At 39.5% G+C, this 25462-nt stretch overlaps 1 protein-coding gene across 3 annotated transcripts in view; it reads right to left on the bottom strand.

Annotated features, from left to right (window-relative positions):
- LOC125454135 (transcription factor Sp3-like) overlaps positions 1-25462 on the bottom strand; it is a 60668-nt gene that overhangs the window by 27599 nt on the left and 7607 nt on the right. For all 3 annotated transcript variants that reach the window (XM_048534552.2, XM_048534553.2, XM_048534554.2), the window contains one exon: positions 17593-19063. In XM_048534552.2, the coding sequence (XP_048390509.1) occupies positions 17593-19063 (1471 nt within the window). The remainder of the gene's footprint in view (positions 1-17592; positions 19064-25462) is intronic.

Raw genomic sequence — 25462 nt, 5'->3', positions numbered from 1 at the left:
ATCTGAGATTGCACAATGTTCACCACCATTCTGTGGAATTCACTACCCCAAAGTGCAGTGGGTGCTGGGACAGTAAGTAAATTTAAAGACGATTTAGATTTTTAATTGATAATTGATTGAAGGGTTATGGGCAGAAGGCAGGAATATAGGGGTGAGAAGCATATCAGCCACAAATGAATGGAGGCGCAGACTTCGATGGGCCGACTGGCCCAATTTTACCCCTATATCTTATGAACTATTCTTGTCTCTTCAGATACTGAAGTAGTCAGTGTCCATACACAATAAAACCTGGACATCAGATAAAATGTATATAGGTAACAAGAATATACGCATCATACAAATGTCAGTAAAAGACTGTCTCCAACAAGAGAGAATGCAACCATTGCCCCTTGGCATTCAGTGAAATTCAGACTGCTTATATCCCCTGTCAACATTTTGGGGAACACTTCTGGCCAGAAACTGAACTGGATCTCCTGTATTAATACTGCAACTGCAAGAACAGGTCATAGGATAGGAATTCTGCACCCAGTAACATACCTCTCATTTCCCTTCTACAAGGCCCAAGTGATGAGATATTTGCCAGTCAGGATGACCATAGCTCTGACAACAGAAAAGGCTTCACACTATCCAAAAAGTAGCTTCCTTGATTGACAACTCAGCCAACACCTTTAAATTCATTCCCTTCAGCACCCATGTAGTGTACAACCTGCAACATGGTATTCAGCAACTCATTCTTCAACAGCACTCTCCAAACACGTCTCTGCCATCTGAAGTAAAAGATACAAGGGAACACCACCACAAATCCCAGTTCCACACGCCATTCACATACTATCCCAAGTTTGAACAGTGTCACCGTTCTTCAGTCACTGTCAAAATCTTAGAACTCCTCTCCGAATACTGAGGACGGTAGTAGTTTAAGACGGCAGCACACCACCACTCTCTTGAAAAGCAATTAGGAATGTGCAATATGCATATCCCATGAACAATTAAACCAAACATGGTAACAAGCATTCACATGGTAAACTGCATTCAAGATAATGAAATGTGAGGCTGGATGAACACAGCAGGCCCAGCAGCATCTCAGGAGCACAAAAGCTGACGTTTCGGGCCTAAACCCTTCATCAGAGAGGGGGATGGGGTGAGGGTTCTAGAATAAATAGGGAGGGGGGGGTGGGGGCAGACCGAAGATGGAGAGAAAACAAGATAGGTGGAGAGGGGAGTATAGGTGGGGAGGTAGGGAGGGGATAGGTCAGTCCAGGGAAGAGAGTCAAGTCAAGGAGGTGGGATGAGGTTAGTAGGTAGGAGATGGAGGTGCGGCTTGGGGTGGGAGGAAGAACAGGTTAGGGAGGCGGAGACAGGTTGGACTGGTTTTGGGATGCAGTGGGGGGAGGGGACGAGCTGGGCTGGTTTTGGGATGCGATAGGGGAAGGGGAGATTTTGAAGCTGGTGAAGTCCACATTGATACCATTGGGCTGCAGGGTTCCCAAGCGGAATATGAGTTGCTGTTCCTGCAACCTTCGGGTGGCATCACTGTGGCACTGTAGGAGGCCCATGATTGACATGTCATCTAAAGAATGGGAGGGGGAGTGGAAATGGTTTGCGACTGGGAGGTGCAGTTGTTTGTTGCGAACCGAGCAGAGGTGTTCCGCAAAGCAGTCCCCAAGCCTCCGCTTGGTTTCCCCAATGTAGAGGTAGCCACACCGGGTACAGTGGATGCAGTATACCACATTGGCAGATGTGCAGGTGAACCTCTGCTTGATGTGGAAAGTCATCTTGGGGCCTGGGACAGGGGTGAGGGAGGAGGTGTGGGGGCAAGTGTAGCATTTCCTGCGGTTGCAGGGGAAGGTGCCGGGTGTGGTGGGGTTGGAGGGCAGTGTGGAGCGAACAAGGGAGTCACGGAGAGAGTGGTCTCTCCAGAAAGTAGACAGGGGTGGGGATGGAAAAATGTCTTGGGTGGTGGGGTCGGATTGTAGATGGCAGAAGTGTCGGAGGATGATGCGTTGTATTCGGAGTTTGGTGGGGTGGTGTGACAGAACGAGGGGGATCCTCTTTGGGCGGTTGTGGCGGGGGCGGGGTGTGAGGGATGTGATGCGGGAAATGCGGGAGACGCGGTCAAGGGCGTTCTCGACCACTGTGGGGGGAAAGTTGTGGTCCTTGAAGAACTTGGACATCTGGGATGTGCGAGAGTGGAATGCCTCATCGTGGAGCAGATGCAGCAGAGGTGGAGGAACTGGGAATAGGGGATGGAATGTTTGCAGGAGGGTGGGTGGGAGGAGGTGTATTCTAGGTAGCTGTGGGAGTGTTCAAACTGTGTTCAAACTGTGTTCAAACTGTGTTCAAACTGTGTTCAAACTGTGTTCAAACTGTGTTCAAACTGTGTTCAAACTGTGTTCAAACTGTGTTCAAACTGTGTTCAAACTGTGTTCAAACTGTGTTCAAACTGTGTTCAAACTGTGTTCAAACTGTGTTCAAACTGTGTTCAAACTGTGTTCAAACTGTGTTCAAACTAGACAGTGAGCCCAACCCTCATTGAATATAAGTTGAAGCTCTCCTGACTGCAGCAGTGATCACTGAAATACCATTTCATAAGCAGAGATCATCCCAGGAAATTTACCCATCTTAAAAGCACCATCAAATGCTCATGGTCCACCAAGGGTTTGGAATTCCTGTACCCATTAACACTCAGCTAAAAATCCCCAAAACTGCAAAGACAAACAGCCAGGTACAAAACCCACTTGGTTTGAGAAATGGGTTTAAACCTTGAAACTATTAAAATAATATGCAATGCCATTACAGCTCACAAAAAAATTGATATAACACAGAAATAAATAAATCGAACAACAGTAAGGTAAAATTTTGAGTCCACATCAAGGTATTGGGAAGAACTCCTAGTCATAGAAACTTAGAAATGCAAGTTGGAGTAGCCTATTCAGCCTTTTGAACTAGCTCTGACAATCAACAGGAGCTGGCTGATCATTCAACTCAGTAACTTGTTGCCAAATTCTCTCCATACCTTTTGTTCTATTCAGTCCAAAGAACTATATCCAACTCTTCCCTAAAAACATTCAATGTTTGGTCTCAACTGTTTTCTCTGGCAGAAAATTCCACAGGCTCACCACTCTGAAGAAATTTCTCATCTCAGCCCTAAATAGTCAACCCTGTATCAACTATTATTCTGGATTTCTCAGTCATCAGGACATCCTACTAGCATTTACTCTCTCTAGTCTTGTTAGAATTTATATTTCCATGAATATCCCCTGCCATTCTTCTAAACAATGAATACAGTCCCTCTTCATATGTCAGTCCTACCATCTTAGGAATCAGCCTGGTAAAACTTAAGTTTCACTTCACCTATAACCAGATTTGACGACCAAAGGTAAAATCTTTCCTCATATATGAAGTCCAAACTTACACACAATGTTCCAGATCTGTCTCACCAAGGCCTTGTACAACTGCAGCAAGATATTACTGGATTCTTCAGGGGTCTGACAGAGTAATTGCTGAGAGGATGTTTTCCCTCAATGGTAGACACTAGAAACAGGATGCATAACCGCAGAATAAAGGGGCACCAATTTAAGACTGAGATAAAGAGGAATTTCTTCTGTGGGTTTAGCATCTTTGGAGCTCCACCACTGAGCGCTGTGTGGACACAATTTTTGTGTACATACATAAAACACTAAGATTCCTGATCAATATGGGAATATAGGGTTATGGGAAAATGCAGGAAAGTGGACGTGAGGAATGTTGGATCAGCTATGAACTTACTAAATGGCAGAGCAGACTTGAGGCGCCAAACTGTCTATTCCTTTCATATTTCTTAAGGTCCTACAATCGCTGTTCCTGTACTCTAATCTTCTTACCATAAAGGCCAACAGACCATTTGCCTTCCTCAGCATCTGCATTCTTACTTTCAGCAAATGATGTACAAGGGCACCCAGTTGTCAGTGTACCTCTGCCATTCCTAATCAAATCACCATTCAGATAATAATCCACCTTCCTATTTTTGCTACAAAAATGGATAACCACACATCTATCCACATTATACTTCATCTCCCATGCATTTGCCCCCTCATCTGGCCCAACTTGCCCAAATCACAATAAAGCAATTCTGCATCCTCCTGAATTCACCGTTCCACCTAGCTTTATGTTGTCTGCAAATTTGAAGATGTTACATTTAGTCCCCTCATCTGAGTCATTAATTATTAATGCACAGTAGTATTCAAGAAGTTCAACTGTGAAGAACATAAATATATTTAAAAACAGTTTATAATTGCACAAGCTAAGTCCATATACTATTTGTAAAGTGAATCAAATGTCATTAAATGCATGAAGAAATGAACTGCAAAGATTTGATTATGAATATAATGAAGATTAATTGTCACTAGTAATTAATAAACATTGCTCAGAATTTTCTAAGTTTCCACTCAGAATAACATTTCCAGTACAATGAGACAACAGAACGACACTCATGGTTATCTACAAAAGAACAGGGCATATTTAGATGCGTCATTTACACAGATACAGATGAAAGATAACTTAGCAGAGTTTAAAGTTAACAATCTGGAAAGACACATCAATTAAGAACTAATATAAGCATCTCAGACTGCAGGTCCCTCCTCTTTCACAATCCAGCTGAAGTCCTTTTCTACAATAAAAATTCTTGCACTTTAACTCAGTTACTTTAGATATTTAGAATTGTTCTTTAGATCAATGTTACAAGCTTATAGTGATTATAGTTACAGAATAACAACATAGAGATCACTCGTTCAAATCCCATGATGGCAAGGAGCAAATCAGAATTCTGAGCATTGAATTCAGCAACTGTGATGTGTAAGATGGCAGCAAAAAAAAAATCTGCTAAGCTCGCATCAAAAACTTTGAATGGTGCAAGATTCCTGCACCATCTTGTCTATATAGGATCCCAGAATCACATGACTTCCTTTAATTAATGCACTTTGAAGTGGTCCAAAAAGCAAAGGTGCAGAGCAACTTGAACATTCTTAACACAAAATGAAATGGCTGCAATTCAAGAATCAGAAAAATAGCAATGAATCTGCTCAGGATATAATCAATTAGGATTTGAGGGATTGTCTGCAAGGTTAAGTTGGAGCATAAAAAGCTGATTGATCTTACAGAGGTTCTCCCAGTTACGTCCAGTTTACATAGACAGCCAAAGAGTAAGCTATTTCCATTATCAGATGGTGCAAAGATTAAGGGCTCAGATTACACTTTTGGGCAAGTGATGCAGGGAGAATGGGAGGAAATAAGATTTTTAAAAAAAGATGAGTGGAAATGACTTGAAACAGATTGACACACAAGGGTGGAGCATGCACACACCAATAATCTTAAATGGAAAATGGAGGATTACTTGAGAAAACTAAATCTGCAGGGTAGCATTGGGAATGAAACTGACCAGAAATCTCTACAGTCAGCTTGGACTCAATGAGCTTAGATGCCTCCTTCTGTCTTATGACCATCTAGGGCATGGGCAGCATCATGAAGAAAGTAAGTTAATGTTCTTGTATTTTTGCCAAAATGTTACTATAAATGCATGAATCTGATTTCATACTTCTCATCTAATCGTGAACTAACACTGCAACAGTTCAACTTGCAGCTGAAGTGCAGGTCTAAAGTAAGATAGATTATAGCTCCTCAGACACCTTAGATCCCATAGACACTGAAGTGACAACATATTATATTTTTCCCAAGCTGAAAATGACTGATGTGTGCCCATTTTATCTACTGTTAGTCATCCAAACTTCCAGTCAAGTCATAGGATGCTCTTTTTAGAGCAAGTATGGACTTGATGGGCTGAATGACCTTCTTCCACTCTGTAGGGATTCTATGGTCTACAGATAGAAGGAGCTGTGGTTTGAAGTCTAAAAATCAAACGACATTAACAGACTCGAATTTCAAGCCAAAGTAAATTCCAGTAATAGCATCCACATCTTTGGCACAAAAGTTCAAGTGGTAAACAGTAATAACAGTGAAGGTAATAAAATCACCAAATCAAAACCAATAAAGAACACTGACAATGTCCACAATGACTAAGCCTTCATATCAATGGGAGCCACAACAATTAATGCAAGGAAGTTAAAACCCATTAAAACTCTCACATTACACCAAATGGTTTAATTGCACAGCAAAAACTTCTGGCACTCTTATTGAAACAATTTTTGCCCAATATGGATACAGTTCTCATTTCCTTATCAACTGGAACAAAAATGCATAAAACTCAACAATCTACCCAGTGAACTGGGAAACAATTCTAAGACTTTGACAGTGACTGAAGAACAGTGACACTGTTCAAAGTTGGGAAAGTGTGTGAAAGGAGTTGTGGTGTTCCCTTGTATTTTTTACTTTAGAAAGCAGAGACGTGTTTGGAAAGTGCTGTTGAAGAACCAGGTTTACCCTTTCTATACAGCAAGAGTAACATGCACACTACTTAACCCAAGTTTGATAAGCCCTATGCAATCATTCCATCATACTAGTCTTAACCACCTGCTTTACTTTTAACAACCCATCACGAGAATGGAAGGACACCCCTACAATTCGGGACCAGCAGAAAAATAACTGGCAAAAACAGTTCCAGAACAGGACACTGAGCTGTGCCTTGCGTCGTAACTTTAACAAAACAAAATCCCAAAGTGCTCTGCAGATAGATATAAAGGGGAAAAAAGTCAATAAAAGGAAGACATAAGGAAGGGGATGACAGAAATTTGGTTTAAAGGCCTAGTCAGGCTGTAAGAGAAACAAAGAAACTTAGGAAATTCCACGGAGCTCACAACACCAATAGTGAGGGGATTATAAAAAGGAATGCACAAAAAAATGCCTTGTGAAAGAAAGAAAATTCAGTGAAAGCGAAGCAAGAAAGAAAGAAAATGGAAGCAGCATTATGGAGAATACACTTTTGCAGATAGGTTAGAGGACAAACATGATTTAAAATTCAAGCAATTAGGACAAAAGACTATCATTTTGAAAGTTACATTTTAAAACTGAGGTACTGAGATTTGGTCAGTTCTGCTGAGGTTTGTCTTCTTTTAAAAGTCTGAAAGCTATTTTGGAATGGGTGACCCATCCTCAGCTGAGGAAGCATGAAACTACAAGCATGGGACTGAGAATACCCCTATAAATGTCAACGGATAAGATGTTTCAACGAGTGCGTTTATGACAGGCAAGAGTGAACAGAACAAAGGTTTGTTGAATTCAGAGCACAAGAACTCCAATCCGTTCCATTCAGTAGTTTTTCTCTGGGAAGGAGAACAATTCTTCAGTTTGGTTCAGGGGAACCAAGCTACCCATTTTCTGTGCCATTTCCAAACCAGGAGAGATTATAGTCGACAAGCAGTTAAAACCGAACAAAGCCCACTGCTAATAGGTCAATGATTGCAGATGTTGAAAGAATTGTAAAATTGTTCTGGCAAACCACAGTAAAGAAAACGGAAGGAAGTCACTTAAAGTTCAGACTGGGAGATAAATTTTGTCAGATGGGGTCTCTTATAACAGATAGTACTGGAAAACAGGTTGAAACTTTGTTTTACTGCATGGTTTAAGATCTTCCCCAAATGTCTTCTATAACTAAAATCACAATGGACTGGTCTTCATCATATGAGCTAATTTTCTGGTAGCAAAGAACATTTGTAGCCGCTTGTGAATGTTTTGGTAATTAATCAGCATATCACCAAACTGAAAAAATTAAATATATGATCTATGAAGTTAGATTTCTTTCAGAAATCAACAAGTTCAATTTTACCATCAGCAGTTCCATCAGGGAACAAAAAGTGGTGTGATCTGGCAGGGTTGGAATTTATTTGAAAAGCCAAACATGAAGCTTCTAGTTATTAAACAAGAGTGAAGTTTACTGACTGGATTGACTTTCAATTATTTGGATTATTTGAAATATTTTACTAATTCTAAACTAAGAGTTTGCAGATAACTTGAGGGTAGAAATAAAAGCAAGAACTCATAAGGATGAGATAGTAAATTAACCAGCATTTAGAATGACTAAAAGAACTTAATGTGTTATTGCTAGAATTAGCCAGGAATCATGCAGAAATGAAAAAAATCTTGACTTGGAGAAAAAGAAATAAAAATACTTGAACTGGAACAAAGAAATGGAAAGGGAACAGAAAAAAGGGAGAGAGATATGCAAGTGAAAAACTAAACTGGAGTGTGTAAAGACAGAAAACACAAACTGATTTTAAAACAATTTAACTTCAAAGAGATAAAAGGAAATCAAACAATGAGTCTCGGTTAGAGAAAGGCTTAGAACAAAGAATTGTAGTTGTAGCCCAAATTCTAATTCTGATTCCGATGCAAGATTTCATCAGAAACCCATGATTTGTACTTACATTACAGAGGATAGAGTTGAAAGATGTTTGAGAGAAGGCAGCTGGGTAAAATAAACTAGCCAAAGATACTTGGATTATAAGGTTGCAGTGCGCTTTGGCAGGTACAACTGACTGTTTATGCCTACCCATCAGAAGAAAGCTCTACAGACTACAAAATTGTTAATAAAAACTTGAGTACTCATGAGTATGCCCCAAGTATTTACAGAATATGCAAGAGAAATCCTTTCGAGAATACAGGGGAAATCATGACAAAGGAAGAATGCAGAAATGGTATCCTGGTAAACCTGAAGGCTTATTTAGGTATCAAACCTCAAAGATCAGAGAAGTTAAAACAGTTGTGTACAAAGATGGTCATTTGAGAATCCATCGGGAACCTGGAGGAATAGAAAATCTGCAAATGGAAGACATATCTGCTCATGGAGAGTTTTAGGGAACAAATGGAAGTCTGCCGAAGTAATAAAGGAGAAAGGCTAGAAACAAAGTAATAAGCAAAATAATACGCTCCGATTGTATTAAAACTACACATATCAAAAACTAAGAGAAGCTGAATTAGGAAAACTAAAGTGGTAGCAATGTTCAGCAAATCCTCAGAAAATAATGCATAAAGAAATGAAAATCAGTGTTAAACTTCGTACATTGGAAACGTTTTCTTACAATTTATTAAGGCGGCAAATGAGTCTGGACAGTCAAGAATATTCTTCAACAATTGAAAAGAATCAGACCACCATAATTCCAAATTTCATTTCAAAAGGCAGAGATTTTGCCTTATTCTTCAAAATTGAAGAAAGCCAACAAATACTGAGACCCACTGGAGCAAGTTAGTTTCTGACGTTGAATAATAATCCAATGTATTCCAGAAGGGTTAATGAAGGAGAAAATATTAATTAGAGGTATGGATTGTGTAAAATAGGGTGATTGTTAAATGCAGAGTAGAGTGAATTAGTACATGCAGAAGCTAGCATTGGGTAGCACAACAAATTCTTGTAGAAGGAATCAATTTTATCTTGGAGAATAACCACACCGGTTTAAAGAATTGGCCTCGAGTGCTGGAACAACTGTTAAAAATTAAAAAGAAACTGATGTTACAAGAGGTCAACTTGATTCATATCATGAATGTCTGTGACTAGATCTTGGGTGTGTAGAATTAACCCGGAAGAGAACTCTATGAGGGGGATTAAAAAAAATGACTGGCAAATTCAGACATTGGTTAGTTTATGAAAATGTATTTAAAAAAAGCTGACAGATTTAGCCCATCCTGCAACAATCAGATCCTAAATTGAAACTATACCAAAATGACTACAGGTAGTTTAATGCACGTTTCACTAACGCGAATTGGCTGTAATGTGATTGATAGATAGTGGATGCTTTTGGATAACGCAAACTTTTTGCTGTACAGGTTTAGTGAGATTCTATAGCATTATCCCTAATGCAATTTTTGACGGCAATTTTCTGTAGTGTTAGGTTATGTAAGAACGTTACCAGCACAGTGTAGGAGAACTACCTTTACTCAGAACTCCCCAGGAGTATTACTATTTGAAAAACTGTATTAACAAGAAATGAAGCCACCTCGTATAGCAGCAATGAGAAACGGGAAATAGTCAAGTTGTAGATTAGTCTGAGTATCAAAAATATTCAAAGGTGGTTCACAAAATTCTAACGGCATTTTTCTAATACCTAGCCAACCTGCCAAGTAAAATCAAGCTTTTTTTTTAAACTGACCGGTATTACAAAGTGGTGGTCAAATTTTAACAGGTTTGCCATATTTGCCAGGTGGTGGATAGGCCAGAATTTTCTAATAATCCTGAGCCTCTAATTCTATGGACAGCTTTCAAAAAGGTTTAGCAAGGCCTTTACAGATATGGTTTAGGACCAGTACCTCAAACTACGAGTGGAAAACAGTATCTTTTAATAAATATGGACATATCGACAGTGCAATGGGGAGAATTATTGCAAAGAGTGATTACAATTTTTCAACAGGACATTAGGCAAACAAATAAATTTTCAAATATGATCTGATTGTACAGCAGAAACATTTTAATGAATAGTTTGAGAAAAAAATTACATCTTCAGCTTATCGTCCAAACTCAAACAGCATTGGAAAGATGGCAAACTTGGAAGACCATGATTGAACTTACTGTCAGCAATGTTCATATGCTTGTGATAAAAGAATTCCCTTGTCACCGCTTGCCATTTGAGACGTTCCTAATGAGTGCATAATTCAATCCTTTTGAACTGACAAGGACACAAGACTTGAGGATTGCTTTTGGATTAGAAGAGAACTTTTATAAGCTAAAGCTTAAGGCTCTACACTTCCAACCTATGTTTCAAGTTCTAGAGATACTGACCAAAGCACGTCAGTTGGCCAAAAAGCATTTGGAAACTGTTCACCTAACAATAAAAGCTCGAGGAGATAGTAAGGCCAACCTCAAAATGTTGTTGCTGAAGACAAGGTATTAACATTACTACCAGTCTCTGGGAAACCATTATATGCAAGGTTCCTTGGACCTTGACAAAAAGAAATTCAAATAATGCAAATTATTTAGAGTAATCCAGACATGGAAAATCAGAAATTATTCACATTAATATGTTGAATACATTATGACAGGGAAGAGAATTGTGATTAAAGCGTGTATTTATGATAGTGAAAGACATAGGGAGTGCAAATAAAGTCAGAACAACTGGAGAAGAAATCAAACATTCAAAAGCTGATCTGCCGGTAATCAGAACACGGATGCTTAATGTTTGAGGAGTTATTACGCTATTTTCCAGAAAGCTATAAAAGTAACTTATAATGGCTATTAACAAAGTCATAAATCATTGTGCAAATAAGCTGGAAAAAATATCTTTGTCTATATATAATGCTAATGGTGGTGATGTGCTACATTTAAGATAACATTCTTACAGTCTCAATCCAGGGGAGTTTGCTTGAGGGGGATAAAGATTAGGATTAAAGACAATGAATCAAGGTATAGTGCCTAAAGCTCACCCATTGTGATGGCAATGCATCCAGACATATCAAAGCTTTGTCCTGACTATGACAGAATTAACGTAACAAGGTGGTCTGTTATTTTATTCAACAATCCTAGGACTACATTGCAAAAACTGGACATTATGCTTTTCATCAAAATTGACTTGAAGGTATACAGACAACACCAGATGGGCTCAGTCAATGTCGCTAGGGATTTGGAATGAAAAGTGCACCAGAAATTTTCCATTGGTTAACCAAAGTCATTGAAAAACTAGGGAACTGCACTGTTTACATTGACAATTTAGTTGTGTTCAGTCAACCCAGAAAAAGCATTTCGACCACTTGTACAAGCTGTTTGATCAGCTTAAAAAAAAACTAATTTTGTCACAAGTCTAACCAAAAGTCAATTTGCCAAACAATGGAACATATTTGGACCAGAGTGTTAGACAAGATCAAGGTACACTAAGAGATGCAACAAGGACTATCTTGGATTTTCTTTGCCCAACCAAAATTCAAAAATTGTCCAATATACTGATAGGAGTGGTTATATTGGGTGTTTGCTCTGAACAATTTGAATAACAGCAAATAAAGAGGCATAAGAAATTTGTCCAAAGTAGGCTGAGAAAATAGGCTGGAAAACAAGTCAGTAAACGCGCAGTCAGACATTTAAGCATAACACTCAACAAAAAAAAACTTATTCCATTCAAAAAGGGCATGATGGCAAGAATGAACCACTATCACTTTAAAAAAATGCCACGGAGAGGTTATATATTTTGGCAGAAGAGAAGATGATTGACCATCTTCTAAATAAGGAATGTCCGTAAAATGCTGCAAGGTAGAGGCAGTGGGGGTCCTCCTGCATGATTCACTAAAAAAAAACTTTAAAGTTCTGTTCAACACAAATAAACAGTTGCTCTTTATTGCAAAGGGAATGGAATGTAAAATATAGGGAGTCTTTCTCAAACTACACGACACTAGGAATATCACACACAGAATACGGTGAACACATTTTGTCTCTGATCCAAGGAAAAATATTATTGGCATTGGAAACAGTCCAGCAATGGTTAACTAGGTTGATTCCAGATTTGGAAGGATTTTGTAGAAATAACAGAGGACCTTATTGAAAAAAAAGATTCTTAGGGGACCTGATTCTCAATATACATGCAATACAGCTATTTCCCATTGTAAGAGTGACAAGGACCAGAGAACAAATTTCAGAATAAGGGGTCAGCCATTTAAAATAAATAAGGGTAGTGAATCTGTGGAATTCTTCACGGCAGAGGGCTGTTGAGCCTGGATCGTTCAGCATACTTGAAAGAGGAATAAATTTTTAGGAAGAAAGGGAATCAAAGGTTATGGGATAAGTCAGGAAAGTGAGTTTAAGATGATCAATCAGTGATGTTCTCACTTAATGGCAAAGCAGACTTGATGGGCTGAATCACCCACTTCTATGTATTACAGTCAAAAACTAAGGCATTTGAACTTAAATTAGTGAAAGGGCAGGGAATTGGGATTTTTCTTTCAGGAATCAGCAAATTACTAAAAAAAGGGGAGAAAATTGATTGTAGAAGTAAATTTGCAAGAAATTAAAAAGCTTTTACAGATATAAAAGAGTAGCTGAATTGAATGTGGGACCATTTCAGGATGCAACTGGGAGAAGATTACATGGAACATACAAATGAAAAATATTTTGAATCAATACTTTGAAAGTGGTCTTCACAGTGGAGGACACTGTAAACACCCTGTAGATATCAATTAACCAAGGTGCTAATGGGAAGAAACGTAATAGTCTATCACAACAGGCAAGGTATTAGACAAACTATTGCAACTCGTTGAACATTTCAAGAACTCAGTGGATTCCAGGAAAGTTCCAACAAATTGTAAAATCACCAACTAGACAAGGTAAATGCAAGAAGGATGCTCCCAATGACCAATAAATCCTGAACTAGGGATAACATTAAGGACATGGGATTTAAGACCAAGATGAAGAGAAATTTCTTTACACAGAGTGACGAGCCTGTGGAATTCTCCGTCACAGAAAGTGGTTGTAACCAAAAATTTGAATGTTTTCCAGGAGTTAGATATAGTTCTTAGGATTAAAGGGATCAAAGGGTATGGGGAGAATGCAGGAATGGTGTACTGAATTGAATGATTAGTTTTGCTCATGCTGAATGGAAGAACAGGCTTAAAGGGCAGCACGGCCTTTTAGCCCATCGTGTCTCTACTGGCTTTTCTTTCCATCCCTGACCCTGCTTTTGTCTGTCCTGCTAGTGCCTCATGCTCAAGTATCTGACCAAATGACTTTTGAACTTATTCTTGGAATCAGCTTGTACCAATTTTTCCAAAGTAGAGGATTCCAGATTCTAAATGAAAAATATCTTGTCTTGTTTCCATTTCTTTATCAATTATTTTAAATTGACGATTTCTACTCATGGCTCACGTGTAATGGAGAATAATTTTTCTCTATCTAGTCAGCTCTCTTATGCTTGAACTTCAATACTTCTTTTGTTACAAAAAATTTACAGTAGAGACATGTTTGGTGGCTCCTTATAGATTCATCGAACAGTTATAGTTTAAGACGCCACCTAGTCCATCGTGTCTGTGCTAGCTCTCTGAAGGAGAAATCCGCCTAGCGCTACTTCCACTTTTCCTCTTCTATTGTCTTTCCACGGCCCCAATATCCTTTCATTGTGGATAACAACGGTCCATGTTGGATGCTTTGATCCAACCTGCTGCGCGCGCGCACACGCGCATACACACACACGCACAGTGCATCACAGTTCCTGACCTAGGGCTCGCCAAAGTGAGGTGTGTGCACTCATGTACATGTTTGGGGTCATCTGCCTGTCCGCTTGATCATTTCAGGCTTGAAAACGGAGTCCATTCGGGCGGGGGGGGGGGGATTGACCAGTCCTTGTTTACTACAGGATCAGCATTATTTCAGGATTAATTTAGAACGGGACCAAGGTCAGCACATATACGTTGGGCCAAAGGTCCTGTATCTGTGATAGATTGTTTAATGCTTTCTAAGACAGGAAGCAGTAAACATTAAGTTAGCCTAACACGTGTTTTGAGAGTAAATTCAGGAAGAAATAGTACAGCATTTAGAAAAGCATAATACAATCAGATGGAGTCAACATGCTCTTAGAAAGGAGGATTCCTGTTGGACAAATTTGCTGCAATTGTTTGAGTTAAAAGGGAATCAGTAGGTGTTGTGTGTTTAGATTTCCATAAGTTTTTCAATAAAGTGCCATAAAAAAGCCTACTGCAGAAGATAGCACCTTATGTTACTGGGGGCAATGTATTGGCAAGGATAACACCAAGATAGGGAGTCAAAGTTAACTGGTCTTTTTTACTAATGAAGTGCCAGAAGCATTAGACATAGGCCCCTAATTATTTATTATCCATATTAAATGACTTGGAGGAGAGAACAGAGTGGCACTTGCCCAAATTTGGCTACAATAGAAAAATAGGTGAGAACACATTGTGATGAGGACATAAAATTGTCAAGAGAATATAAGCAGGTTGAGTGAAAGGGCAGAAAACTAAGACCATGTTGACTCCATCTGATTGTATTATGCTTTTCTAAATGCTGTACTATTTCTTCCTGAATTTACTCTGGCGTTTTCCCAAAACACGTGTTAGGCTAACTTATGTTTACTGCTTCCTGTCTTACAGAGCATTAAACAATCTAGCACAGTTACAGGACCTTTGGCCCAACGTATATGTGCTGACCTTGGTCCCATTCTAAATTAATTTTGGAAAGTGAAGGTCATTCACCCTGGTAGGAAGAATCAAAAGGCTGAGGATTATTTATTTAGAACTGTCAAAAATTGCAGCATAGAGGAATCTAGTCAGTCTTGTGCATGAATCACAGTTAGCAAGCAGGTGCCACAAGTAAAAACAAAACAGCAAGTGGAATTTTGGCCTTTGTTGGAGCTTGAGAATGGGGAAGTCTTCTTCCAACTGTTCAGGGTGCTCATGAGACTTCACCTGGAGTGGAGATTGCACCAATATCTTTTTAAATTGTTGCCACATCTATAGTGCTTGGTCTGCGTAATAAACTCGGGCTGGTGTTAAGAAAAAAGTGTGAAAGGGCTTCAACAACTAGCCACCACAGTATCCACCTGAAAAAAGTTAGTGATGTATTAAGCCAGGTTTCCTTCTGAAAAGTGACATGTCTAGTTGTGATTAATGTTAATACAATAGGTTGGGCAGGGATCATACAGTTCAGTTACAACTGAAGTGTTGCCCAGCAGGACAGTATATGTCAATAGTAAAGGAAGAAAAACAACTGGGGTATGAGTCTGAAAATCATGTGTTGAAAGAAAACTATAATCCACTTTATGATTTGTAGTAAAACGTAAATGCTTCCAAGCAGCTCAAAACAGACGGAAAAATTAGACCATGCGGATAGAAACATATTCTCCAGGTGTACCTTCTAGTACTGTCAAAACAATGAAGTAGTGCATTTGGATAAAATCAAATCGGCCTCAGTATTTCGACACTGGTGTTACATGCAGCCCACACAAACATGACAGGGCCATGCCAGATTAGGTATGCGAAAAGAGGCTAAGGAGGGGGACAGGCAAAGGCAAAAACATAGCAAAGACCTAAAAAAAATTTCAAGGAGCAGAAATCTTCTGCTAAAAAGCAGAAACAAACCCTACCCAGCTTGCAAAGTCTGGGAGTGTCAAAGTCACAAGAGGAATTCCAGCAGTAAAGGTATTGATCACATTGCTACTTCAACACTATTGTTGTGATGACAAAGTGCGAACAAAAGGATATGGGATCATGCACAAATTTATCACTCAGTCTTCGCTTCTGTACACCATGTAAAACCAAAACCTTGTTGCCTTTATGATAGCTTCATCTAATGCTATTCTGCATTCAAAACATGCATCAGTCCATGCCTGGCTGTTCTTCAGGTCTTACTGAAATAGTTCATTTCTACGTGCAACATGAAGTATTGCAAGGTGTTGAACACTAAAACTCAGTGAATATCCCTTCCTCCGATCTCATGATGGCTGCTACAATATCTCCATTCAGATCCCTGCGTGAATACTTTGCAACTACCTGTGTCAACCAATTGTACACACTCAGCTCTGTATTGACCAAGTATCAAATTGTCCCAATTAAAAATACCATCTTGGTCAATGTTCTTGTTGAAAGGACAAATGTATTATTCTCAAATCATTGGCGCTAATACCTCTGAACTCCTGTTCGTTTACTAACTGCCACTTCATTACCCTGAATTTCATCCTCTTTCCACACCAAGTTTCAAATTTTAAAAACTCCACTCAGCATGGACCGGTTTTTTCCGATATGTGAAAGAAGCATCAACTGAATGTTAGATAACCAAGCGTAGAGCTGGATGAACACAGCAGGCCAAGCAGCATCTCAGGAGCACAAAAGTTGACCCTTTGTTTCATAATCACTTCAAACCTGATTCACTGCACCTTACAGTGGCCACATCAAACTGGTGTCTCACTCCACCAGAAAGTCTTACAACATCAGAAACTTCACAACTAAAATTATTTGGCCATTCTCAAACTGGGCAAGATTAACAAGACTTCTATTCAAATACGTGTGCACATAGACCAGTTCTGAACCAGCACTGCTGAAGTTGTTTCCTCTAAAATTTTGCTATTAACTAAAGTTGCTTAAAACTAACTTCGAATACTTTCACATTTCAAAACAAACTACAATACACATTATGAAGTTATATTATTATTTAAGAGTTACGCATTTAACTGGATCACCAAGTTTAAAACTATCCTCAGTATCAAGACAACCATCTGCAACGTCTCAGAGTCTACACCATCCTGATTTTTGACTACATTCACTGTGGCTTGGGCAAAATCCTGTAATTCTAATAGGACAATTAAATTACCTATACCTCAAAGACAGCAATAGTTCAAGCTCACTATCACCTCCACAAAAGGGAGGGAGGGCCAGGCAAAAATGCTGGCCTAGCTACTGATGCCCAGGTTCTACAAACTGATAAAAGACAGAAACAGAAGAGCAACAGATCTCAATCATATTGTGGAGAATTCAGATAGGTTCATAACGGTGGAAAAAATCAAGCTGCTCACATACATGACCCATTGCTCAAATTTGAAAGAACAATGGAACGATCTGGGAGGTAAGTTGCACACCTGATGTGACAGGAAAACCACAAAAAAAAATTGGAAATGTAGATCACAATAGATTTGAATATCAATTTTTTCATCAACTAATTTAATTATAGGTCAAATTAAGCAAAATACTCACTTGAATTGTGTGCGCCTTGTTGCAACTGAATGCTCGAAGAAGTGAATGAATTCACAGTTGCTGTCTGTAATTGTGGGCTACTAACAGTTAGTTGAGCTGGTGCAATTGGTGTCAGTGCCCCACTGGATGCTACTTGGCCCAATGTGACAGTATGTACTGGTGTCAGAGTTATCTGCTGGGTCGGTGCATTCTGAATTTGCACATTTTGCAAGTTCTGGATGTTCTGTACCTGAAAGGTTTGCCAGGTAATTTCTCCAGATGGTGTTAATGTTGGAGCTCGTAATATTAAGGAGCCTGCATTTTGTACTACTTGTAGTTGAACATTCTGCAAAGCTTGCTGAGTAATGGCTTGTGCAGTAATTGGCTGTCCTGCAATAGACTGTATTGCCTGCTGTGGAATACTCTGAACAATCTGTGGCTGGACAGTAAATTGCTGATGCGATTGAAATTGAATTTGATGATCAGCTGTTTGAGAGGTTGAAGCTTGTATGTCTTGTAGCTGCGTTTGATCAACAGTAGCTTGATTCACGTGAAGCACATTTGTTGCCTGAATCTGATCAGGAGTTTCAGTAGAATTGCTACTGGAGGTGGTTTGCTGCACATCATCAATACGGTCATCAGAAACAACCATATGACCCACTGACGTCGTTGGCACAAATGAAGCTATACTGGTGTTGGTGTCACCAGAAGCCGGGTTCTGTACAGGTCCAGGAATATTTTGCTCATCTGTCCTTGTTGAGGTATCTATATTATTTATAGCTTCTGATGAAACAGGTATAATCATCTGGCTTGACGTAGTAATCGTTGCAGAGTCACTCTGATTCAAAGACTCTGAAGTCGGTGGTGTTCCAAGAGAATCAACATCAACATTTCCAATGGGCACAAAAGCAACATTACCCGTTAATCCAACAGGAACATTGGTAAGAAGCTGGGCTTGACTAGGATAAGATGTACCACTGTAAGCTACTCCTTGAATTTGCACAGGGACGTGAGCATTGCCCTGCTGTATCTGAACTGAAACAGCTGGTGACACAAGGTTTTGGGTAGACAGAATGTTGCCTGAAGAAGTCTTACCAGCGATTATTGTTTGGTTGGTACCAGGAATAATTTGAATTTGGCCATTACCATCTTGCTGTAATGCTGTATCTGTGCCAGAAGAAGCCAAACCTAGTTGTAAGTGTTGCCCATCACCAGGCTGGATTTGTGGAATAACTTGATATTGAACACTGGGCACTACACCAGTTGGAGCTGCGGATGATCCTGGAGCAACAGCAAAGACTTGTTGATTCTGTAAACTTTGCAGAACATATTGTCCACTTGTTGGTACAGAAGCAGTAACTGGAGATCCTGGTACCTGTCCAGTAATTTGCACATAATTACCAGCAGTATCTTTTGTTACAACAGTTGGTGTTGAAGTTATTAACTGCCATCCATTGGACGCTGCTAGCTGTGCAGAAGCCAAGTCAAGCGGCTGGAAAAAAAATGATTTGCATTATCTTAATATAATCCAACATTACATGATGCCACAAAAATTCAAACATATTCTTTTCAAACTGTGAAGAAAAAAAATCTTTCCAGAATTAAGATTTGATCATTGTGTATTGATTTTTAAATGCTTGCTCCTGAAATATAAGATCCGTATTGCTTGTACCAAAAACATACTTCTTACTCTGGATCCTTCTCGAATTCAGTTATTCTATCCTCCCTTAAATCTATAACTGCACATATCCAAAGTGACAATCATCCTCTTCACCTTGTTCATGTGGCCTCACCCTTCCATGTTAGTCACTGAAGGCATCTCCAAGGCATCCTCTCATGATCCTTCTTTTCATGGATTCCCCCATGAATGCCATCACCTCTTGTCCACAGAATTCATGCCACAACACTAGGAAATGCAATAATTTCAACAATTGCTGCCCATCATCAAATACTGCTGATGGGCCATAAAACCACCATATGATCCTGCTCTCAGCCAAAAATGCTCACTACTTCAAGACTGACTTCATAAAGATATATTGCTCTCTTCCTCCATATCTCCAGGAAGTTCAAGGAGTTCGTACAGTATATAATCAGCAGGTTTAGACCAAGCATTTAACTGCCTATCATTTCCCTCCATTCCTCTACCTCACTGGATCAAATATCCTCTAAGTTTCAGATTTTGGGAAGTGGAACTCTTATTTCTCTATCATCTCACTTGCCCAATCTTAGCTCATCTCCCACCTCCTTGATCCCATTAAAATCCAGACGATCCAAGTTCCAACACAATCCTGCTGATACTGGTATTTTCCTCACATGACAGTGGGTACAAATAATGGCTTCAATAGGGACCAGGGCAACGGTCAAGTTGTGATCACTGCAACCAGTAATGTTGCAGTACAAGTTTAACCAAAGGCTGGATAGTTGGGAATTTGGAAAAGTAGGTACAAGTGACCCAATTCAACCCCAATTCATTCATTTGGGCGAGCTTCTCAAACAAGGTCAGCATTTCATGCCCATCCTCAACTGCTCTTGAACAGAGTGGCTCACTAGGCCACTTTAGAGGGTTAAGTCAACAAAATCGCTGTGCGAATGGAGTCATATAAGCCAGATCTTCTTTCCTGAAAAAGATGTCAACAAACCAGATGATATTTCACAACAATTTTTGTTCATGGTCACGACTATTTAGACGAGCTATAAATTTCAGATTTTGGAGACATACCCAGACCATTGCCCTGGGCCTGTGGACTATCAGTCCAGTGCACTTCCACTTCATCACCAGCCCACCGTGGTCAGATTTTTGTTGGGAAAACAGAAATCTAAACGTACATCCTAAATGGTGAGAGGCTAAGTGTTGAATTCCAAAAGGAGTTGCTGCTCTTGTTCATAAGTCACAAAGCTAAATGTGCAGGCACAGGAAACAATTAAGTTGGTAAATGGCATGTTAGCCTTTAGTACAGATAAAATCAGTATGGGGTAAAGATGCCCTGTTCCAATTATATAGAGCCTCTGTTAAACTATACCTGGAGTATTAGGCTCTGATTTGGTTTCTTTAGTTTCAGCACGCTTGTACCTGAAAAAGCGAACAAGGAAGGGAGTGACAGGACACCCAAGAAAGCAACAGAGCGATCAGAGAACTGTGCACCAAGATTATTTACACTGGCTGGCTTTGGGAGTGGGGAGGTCAACCTGGAGGGCATGAGAACAAGAAAACATATTAGAATAAGGGGCATTTAGGACTCAAATACCTAGGTTGTTTTATCTTTGGAATTTCTCTCCTCCAGGAGGAGGGGAGATTTCTGTGCATGTTCGAGGCTGAGAAGACTTTTACTGAAGAACCACCCATCGTAGGGTATGGGAACAGTATATGTAAATGGTGTGATAGCAATCAGCTACAACCCCACTAAATAGTAGAGTGGATGTGAAAGACTGAACGGCTTAATATCGATCCTATTTCTTATGTTATTTACAATCTGTATCAACGGGTCATAAATTGTCACTAAAGAACAGAAGGTAGCCCAGTAAGCTAATATTGGCTCTGTGCAGTAAAACAATTTTCAGTTCCGTTGCCTTTTTCTGTCCACATTGCCCTTACATGCTTACTTCTCACATGAGTTATTAACTGCAACTGTTTCCATCACCCTTGCAGGCAGTGGATTCCAAGCATTATCCCTTCCTTAAAGAGGTTCTTCTTCACAACCCCTGCAAGTCTAGCTCAAAACCCTACATTTGACTCGGAGGAGAGAGCCAAGCAATAACAAAATGAGAAAGTAAGTTGCAAGGAGGACACAAAAGGACTATGAAGGAACATAGACGAGTGACCATTCCAATTTCTGAACACAAAATCCTCCAGCAAAGGTAACTAACATTTGCTTTCCTGACTGCTTGCTACACATACTTACTTTCAATGACTGGTGTACAAGGTCACCAAGACCCCTTTGTACATCCACATTTCTCTCAACACTTTTCCCTAACACTGATTTTTTTTCAACTCCTCCCCCAACTCAGCTGCCAGTTCTTTTGTTTCCCACAAATTAGAGTCAAGAGATATAAAGCATAGAAACAGACTCTTCAACCCAACTTGTCCAGGCCCACCAGATGTGCTAAATTAATCTAGTCCCATTTGCTAGCATTTCGCCCACATCCATCTAAACCCCGCCAATTCATGTACTCACCTAGATGTCATTTAAATGTTGTAACTATATTAGCCTCCGCCACTTCTGGCAGTTCACTCTATAGATGCACCAGGCGCTGCATGAAAAAGGTGCCCCTCAGGTCCCTTTTAAATCTTTCCCCCCTCACCTTAAGGCTACACCCTCTAGTTGTGGAATCCCCTAATCTGCAGAAAACACCTTAACTATTCACCCTTTCCATGCTCCTCATGATTTTATAAACTTCTACAAGGTCACCCCTCAGCCTTTGACGATCCAGGGAAAACAGACCCAGGCTATTCAGCCTCTCCCTAAAGCTCAAACTCTCCAACCCTGGCAACATCCTTGTAAACCTTTTCTGAACCCTTTCAAGTTTCACAACATCATGCCTACAGCTAAAGGGACCTAAATTTGTTTACACTAATACCCTTTCCTCTTCACACATTTATAAACAAAGTTTTAGTCAGTTTTTATGCTCCCTGCAATTTTACTCGCAACTCAAACTATTTATCCTCTTCTGCTATATTCTAAATGGATCCCAATCTTCATGCTTGCTGCTTTTTCTGAATTTTATATTGGGTACAACAAGGAGACATACTAGCCACAATTTATTTTGGAAACCATGGCTGAGCCACCATTCTTGTCTTATTTTTGTGTCAGAAAGAAAAAGAAAGAATAAATAGTTGTTGTAATTCGTACACCTGTTCTTCAAAATTCAGCCATTGCCTATCCACAGTCAACACTTTTCACTGTCCCGAATCAATCCTTATCGATTCATGCTTCAGGCCCTTGTAGATCCCTTTATTTAGATTTAATGTGGGCGATAAGAAATCATCCAAATCGATAGGAATAGAAAGTAGTTTTATTTTAAATGTAAAGAATGTTGATATGTTGGAGATTCTGGCTGTCCTTCTGAAGTCAATATTCAGGTACAAACAAACACTTAGCTATTAAAACTAATGGATTGAAGTATAATGTTAAAAAGGTAGCATCCTTATGAGGCCATACTTGGCAAACTACAATTTTGGACTCTTTACCCAAGGGTGATACTGTTTGCCTGGGATTGGGGAGGGGGCGCTAAGGATCACTAGATTACACCGTGTAGAATGAATTACTTATCCAACAAGTGCAGCGTCTCTATTCTCTGGTGTCTTTAAAAACTGAAAAGGTGTTCAAGCTGAAAGTGTCAATTTCTTAGAAGGTTTGACAGCATAGGCGCTGATAGATGCTTTCATCTCTGTAGTGTTTCCGGCTGTAGAAATCAGTGTCAGCATAAAAGGCTGGTCATTTGGAACTGAAACAAGCAGAAATGTAATTACTCGAAGATATATGAATCTTCAGAATTCTCTATCCCATAAAGTTTGTAGACGCACACAGTCTTTTAAGCATGCTCAAAGCCAAGATAGTAAAGGAGTCAAGAGACATGGAAATAGGCTAGGGAAGCAAAGTTGATGGAAAGAAGTGAACACAGCAGAAACAAGGGGTGGTAATTAATTGCAAAACAATACATGCAAGATCTTATTGAGTAGTACAGTACATTTCTCACTTCAGCACTCCTGCAATTCAGTTACACACCAAATGCTTTTTGCACAATAACAAAAACAGAAATGGGTTGACAATGGGAGAAGTGACAATATTTGAAGGCAGAAAATGGGCTCACAAACTAGATAAGGAAGCCTAACAACATGCAAGAACAAGACATTTGGATTTCAATGGTTCCAGATGGGACAAAAGCAGTTTGGATATTATCCAAAAGGTTATCAAATCCTGCTCCCCCAATAATTTCAGGCTCTCTCTACAAACATCACTTCTCCCACACTCATCATAAACCTCGACAGAACCGAAATCACCCAAATGTGCAAACACCAACCCTGCCCAATTACTCTGTCACAGAATCCTTCTGCCAATTCTCCTAGTTTCCCTGGAATTCTTTGTATCAATGCCCTTTAGACATCAAAGTACTGACCTCATTCCACAAAATACCTGAACATAGTTCTCTTCCTTATGTTGATTAGCATTCTAACCATATAGCACCTCAACTCCAATTGGCAAGTGCCATAAAAGAATTTCTCAGTTGGCAAAACCATTAAGAAATGAATGTTTAAATGTGATTGGAAAGTATCACATTCAGTGAACACTGTCATGTGAAATCTAAACCATGCCCTTATACTTAGATCAATTATTATGTCTGGGTCTCATGGAAATCATACCTTCTAGCAGCTGAATATAGACAAAACATTTACTTCCTTAATCTTGGGTAGCACTGCTACTCATGTTGTCTAAAGAAATCAGTTTGTCTTAGTGGTGGGCATTTAAAAATGGTTTTGTTATTCAATACTGACCCCAACCTATTCCAGCAGGTAGTTACCACGTTATGCTTCATTACATCACTACTGTTCTGATTTCAAACTCCAAGTCATTTCTGCACTTCTAGTTTAAAAAAAACTTGACAGTAAGAATGAATTGTGCATTCCACAATGCCTGTTTCTGCCCAACTCCAGCCCTGCTATCATCCAGACTTTTTAACTAATTATCACTGGACTCTTAATTCAGAGACTCAAATAATGTTCTGGGGATCCATGTTCGAATCCTGCCATGGCAGATGGTGAATTCAATAAATATCTGGAATTAAAAATCTAATGATAACCGTAAATCCACTGTCGATTGTTGGAAAAACCCATACGTTTCAATAATGTTCTTTATGGAAGAAAACTGCCACCCGTACCTGGTCTGGCCATGTGGCTCCAGACCAGCAATGTGCTTGACTCTTAACTGCCCTATGAGCAATTAGGGATGGGCAATAAATGCTGCCTAGCCAGCGATGCCCTCATCCTGTGAGCAAATAAAGGAAAAAAACTGACTTGTGAAATAGCAACAAGTTGCATTGTGATGCATTGAGAGTCGAGATCAGGAACTTCCTGGGTTGTTAATAACATGTTCTGAGCAGCTTGGTCAATCACTTCTCACCACAAATGTCATTCCATCCATTAGTCTTTTGCTTTCAAACACTTGTGCACTTCAGTGACTAGCATTTTCTGCTTAGAAGCTACTTTTTGAAACCTCAGAAGTTTTAGTACACATCAGCATGTATGCTTCGGATGTTAACCATATTACATTACACATATGTAGAGATTAAGGTCACATACAAAAGAATGCTCGAGAGGTTTTTGGTTTGCATTTTAGAAGTACAGAAAGTCACTATTTAACAGATACAACGAGTGGGATCCTGGCACAGCAAATGTTTGGTGGGTACTGATAAGACAGAACTAAATGTAAAGTTTAAAAAAAAATCAAGTTTTGTGGAAAGTGCAAAATATAAAAGGGAAGGCAGAGAAACAGGAATGACAGGTGTAGCAGCAGAATAATATTGGGAGCATAAAGTCATAGAATCAAAAAGCACAAACAGCCCTTTCAGTCCATGCCGATCATAATCCAAAACTAAACTAGTCCCACTTGCCTCCAAACATTAAATGTACCCGCATCTACTTCCTCTGGCAGTTCATTCCAACACATTAACCACTGTGTAAAACAACTGTCCGTCAGATTTTAACAAGGATATATCTCCTCTCACCTTAATATGTTGCCTAGTGTTGAAATCCCTTGCCTAGGAAATGACACTTGTCATTCACCTTATCCATATCCCTTCTGATTTTATAAACTCTACAAGGTAACATCTCAGCCTCCTACTCTCCAGTTAATAAAAGTCCCTACTTATCCAGCCTCTAACTCAAACCCTCCACTCC

The sequence above is a fragment of the Stegostoma tigrinum genome, chromosome 7 (assembly GCF_030684315.1).
Source record: "Stegostoma tigrinum isolate sSteTig4 chromosome 7, sSteTig4.hap1, whole genome shotgun sequence".
Classification (NCBI taxonomy): domain Eukaryota; kingdom Metazoa; phylum Chordata; class Chondrichthyes; order Orectolobiformes; family Stegostomatidae; genus Stegostoma; species Stegostoma tigrinum.
The sequence above is the reverse complement of the archived record's forward strand: the minus strand, read 5'-3'. Positions and strand labels throughout refer to the sequence as shown.